At 34.2% G+C, this 19,772-nt stretch overlaps 1 protein-coding gene across 6 annotated transcripts in view; it reads right to left on the bottom strand.

The window, feature by feature from the left end:
• Positions 1 to 19,772, bottom strand: part of TMEM135 (transmembrane protein 135) — a 241,943-nt gene that overhangs the window by 113,351 nt on the left and 108,820 nt on the right. For 3 of the 6 annotated variants that reach the window (XR_004298024.1, XM_032393606.1, XM_032393608.1), the window contains one exon: positions 16,237 to 16,270. Coding sequence is in view for 4 of the 6 variants with exons in the window: in XM_032393606.1 (XP_032249497.1) it covers positions 16,237 to 16,270 (34 nt within the window). In the remaining 2 variants the exon portion in view is untranslated. The other 3 variants (XR_004298025.1, XM_032393609.1, XM_032393610.1) reach the window with 3 other exon arrangements.

Raw genomic sequence — 19,772 nt, 5'->3', positions numbered from 1 at the left:
TATGCCATTACAAGTACTGTATCCTTGGTTAACTAATCTGTACAGTTACTTCCAGGCCCTGAACAGATATGTCCCTCAGTTCACAATCAGCCTCAGTATTGTTTCTTTTTCCCTTCTTATTTACAGTAGTCTGTAATACATAGAAAAACAGCCTGTAATACATAGAAAAACAGCCTAAGTGTTATACTTTAGTTCCTGATTCACACATAATATAACTCAACATACAATTCATTCTTGTCAGTATCATGGACACTATTCAAAAAGCAATCTCAGCCCTCTGGACTAAGTCTAATATACTGGCTGGTGGAATGATGATTTCATTTTCTATCCTTAGATTTATTTATTTAAAAATAAAAAAAATTTTTTAAAAAGGACTTTGAGAGGTCCATAATATCTAAGAGTAATTAAAACCAAAAACTCACAAAGAGAATTTTGGTCAACTTAAAACAAGGACAAACCTTTAGAGTAAATAATGAGGAAACAGTCTAATTGGTACCAAAATTAAAAAAAATAAATTTCAAAACTTTCTTCAGCTGTTAACGGACAGGTCCATACTTCTTAGTGACTCATTTTTTTCATAAATATTAATTTTAAGGGGCTTCATGAAATGCCATATCTTGTAAAAGACCTGCAATTTCATTTTCCAGTGATTTGTACTGAACTCGCATCAAACTATCAAATGTCTGTGACACAGGACATCATCTAGAGAATGCTAAGGACAATGACATCTTAACCTAACAAAGCTGTTTAAAGATTAGTGAATATTTTGCATTGTACTAATTTTGGCTATACAATACATCCCAATAGCAGTGACCCTGATAATGATAACTCCCAACCCATAAGCACACACGTGAGTAAAAATAATAATAAAATAAAATAAAAAAGAGGGAGAAAAAAACAAGCAAAGTCAGAGAAATGACATAAACGTGAATACTTCTAGTGCTGTTCAACTAGCAACTCAAAATGTACTTTAACTATTTATAATTTTAGTTATTCAACTGGGTTATCATGATAAATCTACATAATATGCTTATACATTTATTTTTTATCCAGCTTTATTGAGATATAATAGAAATATAATATTTTTTAAGTTTAAGGTGTACAATGTGATGACTTCATACATGTATATATTGCAAAATGACTACCACAATAAGGTTAGTTAACATCTCCATTACCTAACATAATTATCTTTTCTTTAATGGTAAGAACATTTACTATCTACTACCTTAGCAACTCTGAAGTATATAATACAATATTGTCAACTATAATCACAATGCTATACATTAAAACCCCAGAACTTATTAATTTGTATCCACTGACCAGCATCTCTCCAATCTCCTCTACCCCCATCCCAGCTCATGGCAACCACCCTTCTACTCTGTTTCCATATCATCTGCTTTTTTAGATTCCACATATAAGGGAAATCATAAAGTATTCATCTTTCTTTTACTTATTTCACTTAATAACACCCTGAATATCTGACCCAGTTATTCCAAATGGCAGGATTTCCTTCTCTTTTACGACTGAATAATATTCCACTGCGTGTGTGTGTGTGTGTGTGTGTGTGTGTGTGTGTGTGTATACACACCACATTTTCTTTATTCATTCATTCATTGAGAGACACATAAGTTCTTTAAATGTCGTGGCTCTGGCCAATAATGCTGCAATGAACACAGGAGTGCAGATGTATCTTCAAGATAATTATTCATTTTTCTTCAGATACATACTCACAAGTACAATTGCTGGACCACTTGGTAGCTCTGTTTTTAATTTTTTGAGGAAGATCCATTCTGTTTTTCACAGTGGTTGTACCAATTTACATTCCTACCAACAATGTACAACTGTTCCCTTTTCTCCATATCATCATCAATTTATCTCTTGTCTTCTTGATAATGGCCTTTCTAGCAGGTGGGAGGTGATACCTAACTCTGGTTTTGATTTGCATTCCCCTGACAATTAGGGATGCTGAGCATTATTTTGGGTACCTGTTGGCCACTATATGTCTTCCTTGGAATAGTGTCTATTTAAGTCCTCTGCCAAACTTTAATCAGGTATTTTTTTTGATATCTGGTTGTACGAATGCCTTATATGTATTTTTGATATAAACTCCTTATAATCAGATGTATGGTTTACAAATAGAGAAATAAAAGAATCCCATTTATGACTGCATCAAAAACAATGAAATACCCAGGAAGAAATTTAACCAGAGAGGTAAAAAACTTGTATTATGAAAACTATAATACATTGATGAAAGAAATTGAAGGCAACACAATAAATGAAAAAATATACCATGCTCACAGACTGGAAAAATTAATACTATTATAATGTCCATACTACCCAAAGCAATCCACAGATTCAATGCAATCCCTATCAAAATATAAATAGTGTTTTTCACATAACTAGAACCAAAAATCCTAAAATCTGTATGGAACCAAAAAAGACCCCAAAAAGCCAAAGCAGTCCTGAGATCTCAAAAAGAATAAAGCCAGATTTATCATAATCCTAGATTTCAAGATATACTACAAAGCTATAGTAATCACAAGTGTATGGTACTGGCACAAAAGGAGGCACATAGATCAACAGAACAGAATTGAGAGCCCAGAACTAAATCCACATATATATATATATAGTGAATTAATCCTTGACAAAGGAGAGAGGAATATACAATGGGTAAAAGACATTCTCTTCCATAAATGGTGCTGGGTAAACTGGACAGCTACATGCAAAAGAATGAAACTGGCTCACTTTCTTATCCATAAAAATAAACTCAAAATGGATTAAAACCCTAAATGTAAGACCAGAAGCCATAAAATCCCTAAAAGAAAACATAGGCAGTAATCTCTTGGACATCAACCTTAGCAGTATTTTTTCTGGATCTGTCTATTCTGGCAAAGGGCACAAAAGCAAAATAAACATTTGGGATCATATCAAACTAAAAAGCTTTTGCACAGTGAAGGAAACCATCAGCAAAACAAAAAGGCAGACTACTGAAGAGGAGAAGATATTTGCAATTGATATATCCAATAAGGGGTTAACATCCAAAATATATAATGAACTCATAAAACTCAGCATCAAAAAATAACAATAATAATCTGATTTTAAAATGTGCAGAGGACCTGAATAGGCATTTCTCCAAAGAAGACATACAGATGGCCAACAGACACATGAAAAGATGTTCAACATCACTAATCATTAGGGAAATGCAAATCTTAGTCTCACCTCATACTAGTCAGAATGGCTCATATCAGAAAGACAAGAAATAACAAGTGTCGGCAAAGATATGGAAAAAAGGAAACCCTTGTGTAGTGTTGGTAGTACTATAAATTAGTGCAGCCACCCTGAAAAACAGTATGGAGGTTCCTCAAGAAAGTAAAAACAGAAGCACCATATAACCCATTAATTCCACTTCTGGGTATTTCCTAGAAGAAAATGAAAATACCAATTTGAAAAGATACGTGCACCTCTGTGTCTATTACAGTGTTATTTACAATAGTCGCAATATGGAAGCAACTAAAGTGTCCACTGATAGATAAGTGGATAAAGGAGATGGGGTATATACACAGGATGGAATATTACTCAGCCATAAAAAAGAATGAAATCTTGCTCTTCGTGACAATATGGACCTAGAGGGTATTATGCTAAGTGAAATAAGCCAGACAGAAAAAGTCAAATACCAAACGATTTCACTTATATGTGGACTCTCCAAAACAAAACAAATGAACAAACAAAAAACAACAACAAAAAAGAGGGACAGACTTATAAATACAGAGAACAAATTGATGGTTGCCAAAGGGAAGGGACAGGCAAAATGGGTGAAGAATTAAGAGTTACAAAATTCCAGTTATAAAATAAATAAGTCACAGGGATGAAAAAAATAGCATACAGAATACAGTCAATAACACTGTAATGTACTTATCATGGTTGAATATTTCATAATTTATATAATGTTGAATTACTATGTCGTATAGTTGAAATTAATTTAATATCATATGTCAACTATACTTCAACTAAAAAAAAAATTTAAATATGCTGGCCTCATTGAATGATTATCACTTCTCTTCAACTCTCTGATATAGTTTGAGTAGAACTGGTATTATTTCTTCTTTAAATATTTTAGTACACCTCACCAGCAAAGCTATCGAGGTCTGGTATTTTCTTTGGGAAAAGGTTTTTAACTACAAATCCAATTTCTTTAATAAATACAAGGATGATCATATTATCTATTTCTTCTTGAGTGAATTCTGGTGGTTTGTATGTTTCAAGAAATGAAACCATTTCATCTAAGTTGTCAAATATATGGACTTAACCTTGTTGAAAATATCAATGATTATTGTACTTATAATACCTGTATATTGTATATTGATATCACTTCTCTCATTCCTGATATTAGTAATTTGTATCTTCTATCTTCTTTTTCTGATCAGTCTGGCCAGAGATCTATCAATTTTCATTTTCTCAAAGAACTAGCTTTGGGTATATTTTTTTCTTTGGTTTTCATAGTTCTCTTCACTTATTTCCAAAAAACTAATATTTATTTCCTACTTCTGTTTTCTTTGGGTTTAACTGCTCTTCTTTTTCTAATTTCTTAAAGTAGAAACTGAAGTCATTGATTCAAGACCTTTCTTCTTTTTCTAAACAGACATTTAGTGCTATAAATCCCCTCTAAGTAGGCAGTAAATATATACCACAAAGTTTGATATGTTATGTTTGCTTTTTTGTTCAGATCAAAACACTTTCTAGTTTCTCTTCTGTTATCTTCTGAAGTACATTTCTTTCCAAATATTTGTGGATTTTCTAGTATCTTTTACTCGTTTCAAATTTAATTACACTGTGGCCCAACAACAAATTGTATAACTTGAATCTTTTGAGACTTATTTTGCAGTCCAGAATATGGTCAATCTTAATAGCACTTGAAAATAATGTACATTCTGTTGTTGGATAGAGAATTCTAAAAATATCAACTATATCAAGTTAGTTAATAGTGTTATTTAACACTTCTATAAGCTTAATGATTTTCTTTTGACCATGCCTATCAATTATTAAGAGAAGAATGTTGTAGGCTCCAAGTATAATTGTGAATCTGTGTATTTCTCATTGCAGTTCTGTCAGTTTTTGCTTTATTTATTTTGAAGCTTTCTTATTAGGGGCATAAACATTTAGGATTATTATATCCCAAATAGCATAAAAACCTTACATCACACTTTAATTCTTTCCTCTTGAACTTTTTACTACTGTTGCTATACTTTACTTTTACATATGCTATAATCCTCACAAACTACATTGCTATTATTTTTACAATTATAATTTTAAAGAGATACATGTATAAGAAAATTATTTTTTATATTTACCTACCTATGTAGTTACCATTTCCAGTGATCTTCATTTCTTTGTGTAGACCTAGATTTCCAACTGTTACCATCTTCCTGAATACTTCTTGACAACCTTCAACATTTCCTCTACTACAGGTCTGTTGAAGATGAATTCCTTCAGGTCTGTATGTCTGAAAAAGTCTTTATCTTTGTTTTTTAAAAATATTTTTCTAGGGGCGCCTGGGTGGCTCAGTCAGTTAAGCCTCTGATGGCTGATTTTGGCTCAGGTCATGATCTCAGGGTCCTGAGATAGAGCCCCACACTGGGCTCCACACTCAGCACAGAATCTGCTTGTCCCTCTCCCTCTGCTCCTTCCCCTGCTCGCTCTCTCTTTCTCTCAAATAAATAAATAAATAATAAATAAATAAAATCTTCAAAAATATTTTTCTAGGTATACAACTCTAGGTTGACAGCTCCTTTTCTTCAGTTCTTTAAAGATGTTGCTTAACTGTCTTCTGGTCTGTATTATTCCCAATGAGAGATTTGCTGTCATCATCTGTGTTCTTCAGTATAAAATGTTTCTCTTTTCTTTGGATGCTTTCAAGATTTTTTCTTTATCACTGGGTTAAATGACTATAATATGGTTAGTTTCCTTCCTGTGGCCAGGGTGCTTGAGGTTCATTAAGCTTCTTGGATATGACGGTTTAGTTTTCATCAAGTTTGAGACATTTTCATTCATTATTTCTCCAAATGCTTTTACTGACCCTCCCCCCCCACAGAGACTTCTGTATGCATATCAGGCCAATTCAAGTTGTCCTATTAGATCACTAATACTCTGTTCATATTTTTTATTTTCTCTTGGTGTTTCATTCTGGATAACTTCTATTGCTATGGCTTCAGGTTCACTAATCTTTTCTGCAAGGTCTGACATGCCATTAATCCTACCCTGTGTATTTTTCATCTCAGATGTTACAGCTTTCATCTCTAGAAGTTTAATTTGGATCTTTTTTATACCTTCCGTATCTGCTTAACATGTTCAGTATTTCTCCTAGCTTCTTGAGTATTTGGAATACAGTAATAACTACTGGGGACACCTGGGTGGCTCAGTCAGTTAAGCGGCTGCCTTCAGCTCAGGTCATGATCCCAGCGTCCTGGGATTGAGCCCCACATCAGGCTCTTTGCTCAGCGGAGAGCCTGCTTCTCCCTCTCCCTCTGCCTGCCTGCCACTCCCCCTGCTTGTGCTCTCTATCTCTCTCTCTGTGTCGAATAAATAAATAAATAAATCTTAAAAAAAAATAATAACTACTGTTTTGATGTCTTTGTCTACTAATTCTATCATAGGTATCACTTCTGAGTTGGTTTCATATGATTGATTTCTCTCATCATTATTGGCCATTTCCCTAATTCTTTTCATGCCTGGTAATTTTTCATTGTATGCCAGACACTGTGATTTTTACCTTATTGACTGTTGTATATTTTTGTTTTCCCATAATTTTCTTTAGATTTATTTTGGGATGCAGTCATTTAGAAACAGGTCCTTTCATGTCTTGCTGTTTTGTTGTGGTGGTGGTGGTGGTGGTGGTGATTTTAGTTGGGCTCAGAGCAGTATTTAGTCTAGGGCTAATTTTGCCCCATTCTGAGGTAAAATCCTTTTAATGCTTCTAATGACTTATAATGCTTCTAATTTTTCACAATGCCTTGCAAATTACGAAATTTTCCACTCTTAATGGTGGAAACAGTAATCATTCCTAACCCTGCATGAGCTCAGAGGATTTTTTTTCCCTCTAATGAGTTTGGCTGGTTCTTTCCCCAACCTCAGTAGATTCCTCACATGAATGCACCAATCAGAACTAACTCACTATTTGCTGGGATCCTCTGCACATCTCTGGAGCTCTCTACCTTTCTCCTCTCCTACCTGCAAAACTCTGGCCACCTTGTCTCCTTGGACTCCTGGCTATATCTTGTCAACTCTGGGACACAGTCAGGCTCAGCTTCAGTTTTACATCCCTTCTCCATGGCCTAGAAATGCTCTCCAGGTATTAAGCCAAAGCAATCACAGGGCTCATCTTGCTAGTTTCCAATCTTTCAGGGATCATTATTCTTCACTACTTAATGTACAATGTTTTGAAAACCCTTATTTCTTTTATTTTGTCAGGTTTTTTTTGTTGTTGTTTCAGGAAGAAGGGTAAATCTATTCCCTGTTACTCCAATTTAGCCTGCACCAGAAGTCATCTTTTATTTTAAACATAGTAAACATATAAGTTTTATAACCTTTTCAGATAATCCCAATATACACAGTCTCTGCTGGTCTGTTTTGTTGCTTATTGTTTCTGCCAGATCTTGATCTTGGTGCCTTGTTTTCTTAAGTGCCTGATTATTTCTGACTACCAAAAAAAAATATGAAGAAGGACTTCTGCTTCTAGGAAGATCCAGTATGCACCTTTTCCTTATTCCTCCCACTAATTACAACTAAAAACACTGGACATTAGATATAAAACAAACATTAAAGACTGAAAATTGAAAAGAGAGCAGACCGTCTACAAATCTTACAATCCAAAGAATGACATGGTGGTGAGTAGCCTTATATATCTCAGTCTTAGAGCTGAAGAAGACTGGCAAACTGGAAATGATAATAAGCACAGACAAAAATCTACTCTATCTTGCTAAAGGACCAAGATAAAGGCAGTCTATCAAAACACAAACTTTTGGACAATAACCAACCTACTCCAGCCAAACACGACAAAAAACAAAAACAAAACAAAAAAAACCCACAAAAAAACAAAAACACAAAAAAAGGAAACAAAAAAAAAACCCTGTGGCCCAACCCCCACCAGCAATGACCAAATGACCACCCTCACAAAGCTATAACAGGGTACTCTAACACCCCCAATAAGGAAGAGTCAGAGAATACCAATACCAAGTACAGTCAGAGAATACCAAATACCAAGACTTTCATCCCCACTGGCTGATAACTAGGCTTCTGCTTCCCTACCCCCACCTCGGGGTGTCAGCAGAGACCATGCCCACCCAGTAGTAAAGAGGAGCTACAGCCCCCTTCACGGGTCAATGAAAGCCAAATGCTTATTATATGGGTTGTTTTTGTAACTTGTATTTTCCTTTCTTATATACTGCTTTCCTTTGTCTCTTTTATTTATATTCTTTGTAAAATTCTGCTTCACATCTTCTTTTAGATTTACTTATTTTTATTAGTTGTCCTTTGCATTTGTCTCTTTCAATTTTCTAATATATATTTTATATTATCTTTCTCAAGCAAACAGAAAACAAAGTCCTATGAAGACTAGTTATGATAATAAGCTATACCCAGAGAGAAATTACACTCTTTTCTCCTTTGGTCTAACTGACCTTGTAGTAGTACTCCAAGTCATTTATAGCAGAGTCCCTAATAGTTTCAAAGTTCAACATCCAACCCTAAAATCCCTAAGATGATTAAATAAATTATTTAAATAGAAACACAAGACAAGGAAGCACAAGACAAAACTCTCTCCTACCTCCAAATGAACTACTAGAATAATGGTATTTCTCACAGTCTAAGACATTCTATCCTTTTACCAGAAAGTACATGATCTAAAAATCCATCTTCTCCAATTTTATCTATGCACACCCAGAAAAATTCACAAAACAGTCATGTACAAAGATGTTCATCACCACACTGTGATGTTGAGAAATTGTAAGCAATTTGGATATCCACTGCTGGAAGAATGAACAAGTAAAATGTAGTGTCTGAAATATTGTAAAATTAGATAGTGATGATAGATGCTCAATTTTGTGAATATACAAAAACCACTGGATTATAAACTTTAAAGGGGTAAATTTTATGGTATATGATTTACATCTTTAAAAAAACCATTATAGAACATATACAGGGGATGAATATTCTGGCACACCATGCAGCAGTCAAAAGCAACGCATTGGAAGTACATAACACAACACACATAGGTACTGAAAATATGGGGCGCCTGGGTGGCTCACTTGGTTAAGCAGCGGCCTTCGGCTCAGGTCATGGTCTGAAGGTCCTGGGATCCAGCCCCACAACAGGCTCCCTGCTCAGCGAGGAGTCTGCCTCTTCCTCTCCCTTTGCCCCTCCCCCTGCTCGTGCTCACTCGCCACTCACTCTCTCTCAAATAAATAAAATCTTTAGAAAAAAAAAAAAAGAAAGAAAATATGGTGTCAATTTCAAAGTAAATACCATATCTTGAAAATATAGTTTTAAGGAAGAAATAGAAAACCTGAAGAGACCCATAACCAACAAGGAAATTGAAGCAGTAATCAAAAACCTCTCAACAAACAAGAGTCCAGGGCCAGATGGCTTCCCAGGGGAACTCTACCAATAATTAAAGAAGAACTAATACCTATTCTTCTGAGGCTATTTCAAAAAATAGAAATGGAAGGAAAACTTCCAAACTCGATCTATGAAGCCAGCATTACCTTGATCCCAAAACCAGACAAAGACCCCACCAAAAAAGGAGAATTACAGACCAACATCCTTGATGAACATGGATGCCAAACCTCTCACCAAGATACTAGCCAATAGGATCCAACAGTAGATTAAAAGGATTATTCACCACGACCAAGTAGAATTTATTCCCGGGTTGTAAGGGTGGTTCAACATCTGCAAATCAATCAACGTGATACATCACGTTAACAAAAGAAAGGAGAAGAACCATATGAACCTCTTAATTGATGCAGAAAAAGCATATGACAAAATATTTAATAACATACTCAATAATAAATAAAAATAAAAATAAATAAAAAATAAAAATAAAATACTCCATTAATCCTTTCTTGATTAAAACTCTCTACAGTATATGGATAGAGGGAACATACCTCAGTATCATAAAAGCCATAAACAAAAAGCCCACAGCAAATATCATTCTCAATGGGGAAAAACTGAGAGCTCTCCTCCTAAGGTCAGGAACACGGCAGGGATGTCCACTCTTACCACTCTCACCACTATGTTGTTCAACATAGTACTAGAAGTCCTAGCCTCAGCATTCAGACAACAAAAAGAAATAAAAGGCATTCAAACCGGCAAAGAAGAAGTCAAACTCTCACTCTTCACAGACGACATGATACTCTACATGGAAAACCCGTAAGACTCCACACCAAAATTGTTAGAACTCATACAGGAAGGAATACAAAGGAATGTACTAGTTCAGGAACTCAGCTGAGGACAGATCCAATTACTCCTCTGTTTATTTCCTGTGGGAAAACAAGGTCATTTGGTTGGCTTAAAGGACTTGGGTCTTAGGGCTAATGGAAGGAGGGAAATAAGAACAGATATAAAGATCGTTCCCTCTCATCTTTGCCATTTTAAATAGTATTTGCTCCCAATCTACATTCATTCAATAATTATTTATTGAGCATATACTATATGCTAAGCACTATTTGCAGATACTAGAGATATGTCAGTGAACAAGCAAGAGTCCTCGCCCTTAAGCAGCTTATACACAGTGAGGGGAAAAAAAGACAACAAACAAAACAATTTCAGTACTTATAAATGCCACGAAAAAAGACAGGATTACAAATTACAGAGTAGAGAAGTGAGGGCAAGTTGTTTAACTGTGATGGTAAGAAAGGGCTTTCTCAGCAGGTGACAATGGGTCAACTATATAAGGAGGAGATGCTAGCCAAGAAATTTAGGGAAATAGATTTCCAAACAAAAAGAAAAGCAAATGCTAAGGCTGGAAAAGAACAAGCTTCAAGTGTTCAAGAGACAGAAAGAAAGCCAGTGTAAAGAATGAGAAGAAAAAGTAGAAGTCAGAGCCTTGTAAGCCACAGTAAGGCATTTGAATTTTATTTGGTGTATAGTGGGAAGGGAAGGTTTTTCTGAGTTTTAAGCAGAAGATCAACATGCTGTAATCTGTATTTCCAATGACTCTGACTTCCACATATGGAAGAGAGACTACAGGAAGACAAGAGTGGAAAAATGCAAACCAGTGAGGCTATTAAGGTAGCTCAGGAAAGAGATGTTAGGGCTTGTACTACGGTTATAACCGTGGAGATGGCGGGTCACTTTAAGATCCAGAATATATTTTAGAAGTAGAGTAAGATGTCCTACTGGATTGAACTAAGAGTATAAAGAGAAGAAGAGTTAGAACTCTAAGTGTCTGGCCTGAGCAACTGGATGAATGGTTGATGTCATATGCTGCAGAGGGAAGGCTTAGGGGAGCAATTTGAGAAAGGGTGTTTATAATTGTTTTCTGTAATACTTTCAGTTTCTTTTTTTTTTTAGTATTTTTTTAATTATGTTATGTTAATCACCATACATTACATCATCCGTTTTTGATGTAGTATTCCATGATTCATTGTTTGCCTATAACACCCAGTGCTCCATGCAGTACGTGCCTTCTTTAATACCCATCACCAGGCTAATTCATCCCCCCATCCCCCTTCCCTCTAGAACCCTCAGTTTGTTTCTCAGAGTCCATAGTCTCTCATGGTTCATCTCCCTCTCCGATTTCCCCCCCTTCATTTTCCCCTTCTTGCTATCTTCTTCTTTTTTTTTTTAACATATAATGTATTATTTGTTTCAGAGGTACAGGTCTGTGATTCAATAGTCTTACACAATTCAGTTTCTTTCTTTCAAGTTCATCTGTCAAATTTCTCCAACTAGTTTACAATCCATTTTGTATTTCTTTTGTATCCTCATGTGCCTAGCACAGTACTGATATATAATAAATAGGTGCTAAATCTACTTAAATTGAAGTGGCCTTACAAGAAAACATATGAATCAACATTTTCAAACCTTGTTTGAAAAATCAAATATAGATGTTTTAATCACAGACACTGCATGTTTAAAATTAAAACACAAATGCTAGAAGCAGGCCTACTAAATATATACTTACAATTTTAAAACGCATGCATTGTTGAATGCTTGATTGCATAAATTAAATTGCAGAGAAAAGTTTTCAAAAGGACCTATATAGGAAGATTTTTAAATGTCATAAATTATAATTAAACTAAACATAAATGACCTACACCTAACATCACATTTTAAATAACTGTTAGCAGTATACAATGAATTTTGAAAGACTAGGACCCTGTCATTGTCACAACCAACATAATAAAGGGAAATTATATCAATGCAAACTTTTATGTGTTCTCTTTTAAATGATACTGTGGCAAAGTTGAATCTAAGCATCTGGTGTTCTTGTAGGTAACTGGTTCTAGTATATTAGCCCCAAGAAAACATTTCCATAATTTGAGAGCCATATCTTGGGCAGAAGCCAGAGAAAACATTTAATTCTTTATTTTATACCTTGTCTATACATTTCATATATTTTGCCTATTAACAACTAGTTCTCTATCAATTCTAAAAAGCTAAAAAACTATACTATTTTTAAATTGTACACTTTTCCTTCCAAAATTGCTAACAAACACATAACAAAAAAACACTCTCAGACGGGTAGTAATTCAATTGCCTTAAGTTTGTAATTATTAAAACTGCTAGTTAATCTTTAAGGCTATAAACTACTGATCTAATAACTGAGACTTGCCAGGGCTTACTGACAGATTTCATAGGTAATAAGTGTAACTATAAGGGAGACCAGAAAAGATCTTTTAATAATTACAAAAGCACGAATAGAAATGCCTTTATTTAGACTATCTGGCTCTTCACCTGTTCCCTACAACACTAACACAAACACAACTAGCAAAATGTATACTCAAAATTGCATAGTAGAAACACTATACTGTTTTCTGTTTTGAGACAACTATCAATACAAAAAACCAGAAATGAGGTTTATTTCCACTAGTTTACATATTTCTCTCCCCAGTAAAGTAGAAGGTCCCCCAGAAGCAGAAACTATATGACCTTGTTTATTTTAATGACTCCAATTTCACTTACAGTGTCTAACACAGTAGATGCTCAATGGTTCTTATCCCTTTTTGGTTCATAAACCTTGACCCCAGCTTGGCAATCCCTGGAAAGGCAAGAATTTTGTCCTGTGGTCACCAATGACATATCTCCAAGATGGAGCTGCCTCTAAGTCCCCTCCTTTCTTCAAGGTTCAAGTCCCATGTAATTCATAAAACTTTCTGATTGCTCCTACCCAAAGCTAACTTCCTTTTCTAAAGTTCGAAAGACTACATTTCACATATTTGACATGAACACACTATCTTGGACTATTACTTACCTATTCATTTTAAATCCAGATCTAGGTATACCTGTACTCTCAACTAAATTAATTTTGAGGACAGAATAATGGCTTATATTTGTGTCCCAATACCTAAGCAAAGTGCTGTGCATGCAATAAGTATTTACTAATAAAAATAAAGACAAAGATAATAAAGATAATATGAAGCCAGTTCTGCATATTCTTCTATCTTGTACTCTTTCAAAGGCATGCCAATGCCTTTGAAATTTTCTGGTTAAAATGACTAAGGACCAATAACTATCACAGCCAAAAATAACAAGATGATATTGTTACTAACCAAACAGTTATTATTTCATTGTCTCCCAACATTTTGAGGGGGGCTGTGCATTTATGTGTATGTATGAAACCAACCCACTCTCATGAAGATATAACAAGAAGTGGAAAGGTAGGCGTACACCCTCCAAAAAATGATTACTTAATATCATGAGCAATAAAAACTATACAGCACAGTAACAAAAGATGTCACAAAATAATATGTCCCCAATATTTTAAAAAGGGTATATAATATGTAATGTGAATGTGCATCTCTGTTTGTGTATTTATGTATGTACACTGGAGGAGAAGGAAGGGAATAAAAAACATTAAAATGGCAGTAATTACTACATGGTAAAATTACGGATGATTTTTACTTTCTTTTTTTATGCTCTTCTGTACTTTCCAAATCAGAAATACATACATAAATACAATAAATAATTTTAAAATAAAAGCTCCTATCATTTAGAAATATTGTTGTTGATATTATAAGCCAACAACTTTAACTTAGTCTAATAACCAATACAATCAAGTTCTAGAACAAAGTTATTTCTTAAAGCTGAATTCGGTCTCTGAAAATATTTAAATCTTTACCTACTCTGCACCAACTACTCTCTTACTAAAGAGAGTTTTATAGTAACAGAATAAACAAAAGGCCCTATTTAGATTAAGAAAATTAAGCTTATTAGGTTATCATTGGTATACCAAGAATATATTATGTATAAGTTCACTTTCCTTTAAACATAGTGAAAATCTATGTTTAAAAGGCCTTTGATCTCATTAAAATTTTGTGGTTAATGATTAAAATATCCTTAATAAAGGATCAAAATTAAGTTTTGTTTCTTCTCATAAAAGAAAGGTTCTCTCTCTTGACTACAGTAAATATCAACATCAATATAATTTTGATACTACTATAGTTTTGTAAGATATTACTACAGGGGAAACAGAGTGTATATGAGATCTCTTTATTATTTCTTACAGCTGCATATGAATCTATGTATGATTCCTTCAATAAAAGGCTTATTCTTAAAAAATACAATATATTAAGGGCAATCTCCAACATTGATTATATCAAACAAAGTCAAAAATCATTTCTCCAGGAATTAACAACCTAAACCAGGCAAGACACACAAAAAAAGTTTGTGAAACTTTACTTAGAATTTAAAGTTAAGTATATAAATACAGATAGTATTTGTGTATTAAAGTACATACCATGTGGTAATATAGAAAAGCATGTTCATGGTTAAAGAAAAGAAAACACATTAAAACTCAAATCCATTCTAGTATTATGCAGAAATATTTTTAAGTATCTTGAAAAAGTGAGAAGAGCAGCACCCACAATAGTTTGGTGTCACTATTATGGTTCTCACAGCATGCTATTATTTATATTCCAGTCCTTTTCAAACATTATTATTTCTACTGTGACTTCTTCACTAGGCAGCAAACTCCATTAAGTATAAGAACTATCTCCATCCTGTCTATCAGCAGACAGGGCAGTAATGGACATATGGTAAGTGCAGAGCAAAAATTTAATATTTTATACCTGAAATGAGTTTCTAAATAGAACTCTGAACTATATTCCCTTGTTAGAGAATTCAAGAACCTCTTCTCAGACAATTTTTTCTTAGTTGAATTTTTCAATGTTGCCTATTAATTCTATTAAACAACTTTAAATATTTTTCATGTAAATACATTTTTTAAAGATTTTATTTATTTACTTGACAGAGAGAGAGATAACGAGAGCAGGAACACAGGCAGGGGGAGTGGGAGAGGAAGAAGCAGGCTTCCCGCCAAGCACGGAGCCCGATGCGGGGTTTGATCCCAGGACCCTGGGATCATGCCCTGAGCCGAAGGCAGACGCTTAACGACTGAGCCACCCAGGAGCCCCTGTAAATACATTTTTAAATAATGAACTTGGCAATGAAAATTATATAATCTTGATTATATATTTACCATAAAGAATATCAGACTAGACAACACTGATTTCATTCCTATAAACTTCGAAATTTAGAAGACCAGATAATTATGTTATTAAATATACTCAGTGTTTGGAGATAGGACCAATGTTGTTCTAAGGTCCAAGAATAATGACATCATAAAAGCTCATCCTTAAATCATTTTCCCAAAAGAAATGGCAAGAGAAGCGGAGTATGAAATGAAATTGAAGATATGGAGAAAGAGATACATAGAGATATATATCCTATCAAAGATGAAGATCTACGCTTAAAGAAAAAAACAGTCATGAAGGGCACAGGCAGGTAATCACTTACTCCTGAAATAAATGGAAATAAGTCATATATGACAGGAATAAACTAGATGGCATCAAGGCTCTTTTAAACATTTAAGACTATCCTTCAAAACAGAGACAGAAGATCTTCTGAAATTTCAGTAGCTTTCCTTTCCTTTTTTTTTTTTTTAAGGGAACTCCATTTAAAAAAGAAAGATAAAAAAGCACATGGGAAAACTTCAAAAGAAACAAAAGAAAAGGAATTACTTACCAAATTGGCCATATAAATTGTGAGCAGCCCTCTCCTGCAAATAATTTTAAAAAGAGATAGAGTGAGATTAAGCATCAATTTGACTTAATAATCACTTCATTATTTTTTTAGAAATCAAAACGATTATCAGGAGGAGTTGAGAAAAAGGGCAGATTATACTGAAGTAAGTTTTCAGTACCCTAACAATTGGATCTAAATAGATTCTAAAAGTCATTCTGTTCAGTAGTCATTAAACATTCTATTTAGTGGTCATTAATTGAAATTATTTAAAATTACTCTTGCCTTGTAATTGTTAACTAGATTTACTGTAGTGATCATTTCACAATATATACCATTACTGAATGATTATGTTGTACACTTGAAACTAATATAATGTTATGTGTCAATTATATCTTTATTTTAAAAATTACTATTTCATTATCATTATGTATTAATAGGAAAAACAGTATCATTTGCCATTAGTCTACATTTATGCTAGAGAATTCTAAATTTAATAAAGAACCTAAAGAACTCATCTTGCCAAAATGTCAAGCTCAAGGCCAAAACAATGCACATTTATTGCAAAAAAAAAAAAAATCAGGTATTCTATTTATTTTACACACAATGCAACTGTTTATTAGATGTCCTTACAAATCATACTAAATCACCTTGTTTTTAACTTCATTAAGTGAGAAGTTAGGCACTAAGTGAACTTTCTAATGCCAAAAGACAAATGAAAGTTCGATTAACATTCACTTTACAGAGAAACTGCATATTTATCAAACTAATGAAAATTAAGGTAGAAACTCAAAGGATAATTTTATGCCCTTAATCACTTCATTTAACTTATACTGCATGTAAAACCATGAATGAAGTACAACCTATTCTTTAGGAAAGAAGTCTTTAATGTTTTAAGAGTTTAAGGGCAGTATTAAAATAATTTTATAAAAACTTTGACGGGGCGCCTGGGTGGCTCAGTCAGTTAAGCGTCTGCCTTCGGCTCAGGTCATGATCCTCGAGTCCCAGGATCGAGCCCCATGTCTGGCTCCCTGCTCAGTGGGGAGTCTGCTTCTCCCTTGCCCTCTGCCCCTCCCCCTGCTCCTTCTCTCTCTGTTTCTCTCTCACTCACGCTCTCAAATAAATGAAAATTATAAAAACATATTTGGAGTTTCAATTTCGAACATTTCTAGTACTTAAAAAAAAACTTTGTAAATAAAAAAGTACCAATATCAAATCATTTTCACTTAAATTTCATGCCATGTCTTCATATTAACATTGTCAATGAAATCTTGAAGTCAGATCCAGTCATATATATAATCTGGATTATTCACTACTTAAAATGGCTTAATAAGATTTCTAATACCACTAAGCCACATGGAGGCAGTATAATTTAACTGAACAACTGAAATTTGAATATCAGGGTTTCATTTAACTTTAATTCTCTGGTACTCTGTAATTTAATTTTGTCATTAAAATGAGGGTCGCCTGGGTGGCTCAGTAGGTTAAGCATCTGCCTTTGGCTCAGGTCATGATCCCAGGATCCTGGGATCAAGCCCTGCATCAGGCTCCTTGCTCAGCAAGGAGCCTACATCTCCCTCTGCCTGTCGCTTCCCCTGCTGTGCTCTCTCTTTCTCTCTTTGTGAAATAAATAAAATCTTAAAAAAAAATAAAAATAAAATGAGGAACAAGACTAGTTACCTAACTTACATTTTTAAACATAAAAACTATTTAAGGAAAAAAACATACATTTATCACCAACATATAAACATAATGTTGGACCTACTCTGGTTAAAAGGGGGAAGGAGATCTAGGCAAACCCAGGGAACCAAACCCTGCAGGCAATGACCCTGCTCAGCAGGTCCTAACACACCTCAGCAAAACAACAGAATTCTAATGCTCCTCTAAAAAATAATTTAAAAATCACTGATAGGATGACCTTTTAGCTTTCTTGTCTATGATTTGTACAAATGAATTAAAATTGTTCTTATTAAGCTTTACCAATCTTATCAGTTCCTACCAAATTCTAAACCAAAGATATTCTACTAGTACTTATTTTAAGTAAATTATATGAAGAAAAATTAGGGTAACATCAACATCCAAGAGTCACACGCACACAGAAAACTTAAATCCTTCTCAAGTGATACCTATTCTTACCAAAAGCTGGTTACATATGAAGAAAAAAACAATACACTTAATCACAAAACCAAAACAAAAGTGTCTCTGCAATTTCAGTGGTAGTGCCCGATTATACATTTCCTTATGAAATGAACTAATGTATTTGTTCCACTAATCTATTTCCATCTCTAAAATTCAACAAATTTTCTACCTGATAATATAAATGTTTATCTTTAACTACCAGGCAAAGATTATCTTGTTTACCTTCACATTTTCACACACCTGCTATAGTACCTGTCATCTAATAGGCCTTAAACAAATGGTTATGGAATTACCAGACAAAGTGTTACTAGGAACCCAGCCCTATAAAAAGGAACAGACTAGAGACATATAGTATGTTATAGAAATATAATCACAAAAGATAGCCATTAAACAGGAGGGAAAATTAGTGATATCAATTTATTAGCAAGCAAAGATGTGATCAGATTATTTTACATTTGCATAAAATTTAATAATCTACAAAGTATAATCAATACTTGAAATCAGATTTTATCCTCTTAATAGTGTTATTAAGTATAATGTAGATACTTTATCCTTACTCTATGGAAAACCGAGAATCAGAAAAGTTAAGTGATTTCCTTACAAATACAAAAGTAGCAAAGACAAGTTGGAATTAGGAGTCCGTTTCATGTTCTTTTTTTTTTTAAAGATTTTATTTATTTATTTGACAGAGAGAGACACAGTGAGAGAGGGAACACAAGCAGGGGGAGTGGGAGAGGGAGAAGCAGGCTTCCCGCTGAGCAGGGAGCCCGATGCGGGGCTCCATCCCAGGACCCTGGGATCATGACCTGAGCCGAAGGCAGATGCTTAACGACTGAGCCACCCAGTTTCATGTTCTTTCCAAAGCACTGCTTCAATGGCAGATAATCTGTCCCTTACTAACTTACCTTTATATTCTGCAATGACTTGTTTAATACAATATCCTAACAGGCTTCTGTGCTTTGAGAATGAGTAAAGCCCTGACACATTCTTGCTACTGGGAAAAAGCAGAGGATGTATTGTTATTGAATTACATCCTATCCTGGTCTTGAGTTTCAATTTATTGTTTTAAATAATGAAGAAGAGCACCTCCTTCCCAGCTTTATCTGAATTCCACCCCAGAACTAATAGCCTCAAGAATGAAAAAACAGTATCTGTAGAGGGCATAATGTGCTGTATTATATAGCAGACTCTTCTTGGCAGGTTTCCCTGGTGTGCTGTCTTCAACCTCAGCTCCAATGTCAATTTGGTAGGTGTAGAATATCAGAATATTGATTTATTTTATCACTTCTCCAGGGATGTTCTGTATCACAAGAAACTGGTAAGTCAATTAAATGCCATTTTATTATTTACCACTTGACTATCTCTAGCTGAGGACAAACAGGTCACTCCCTTCTTAGTTG

Source organism: Phoca vitulina, unplaced genomic scaffold, assembly GCF_004348235.1.
Source record: "Phoca vitulina isolate PV1807 unplaced genomic scaffold, GSC_HSeal_1.0 scaffold74, whole genome shotgun sequence".
Taxonomy (NCBI): domain Eukaryota; kingdom Metazoa; phylum Chordata; class Mammalia; order Carnivora; family Phocidae; genus Phoca; species Phoca vitulina.
The sequence above is the reverse complement of the archived record's forward strand: the minus strand, read 5'-3'. Positions and strand labels throughout refer to the sequence as shown.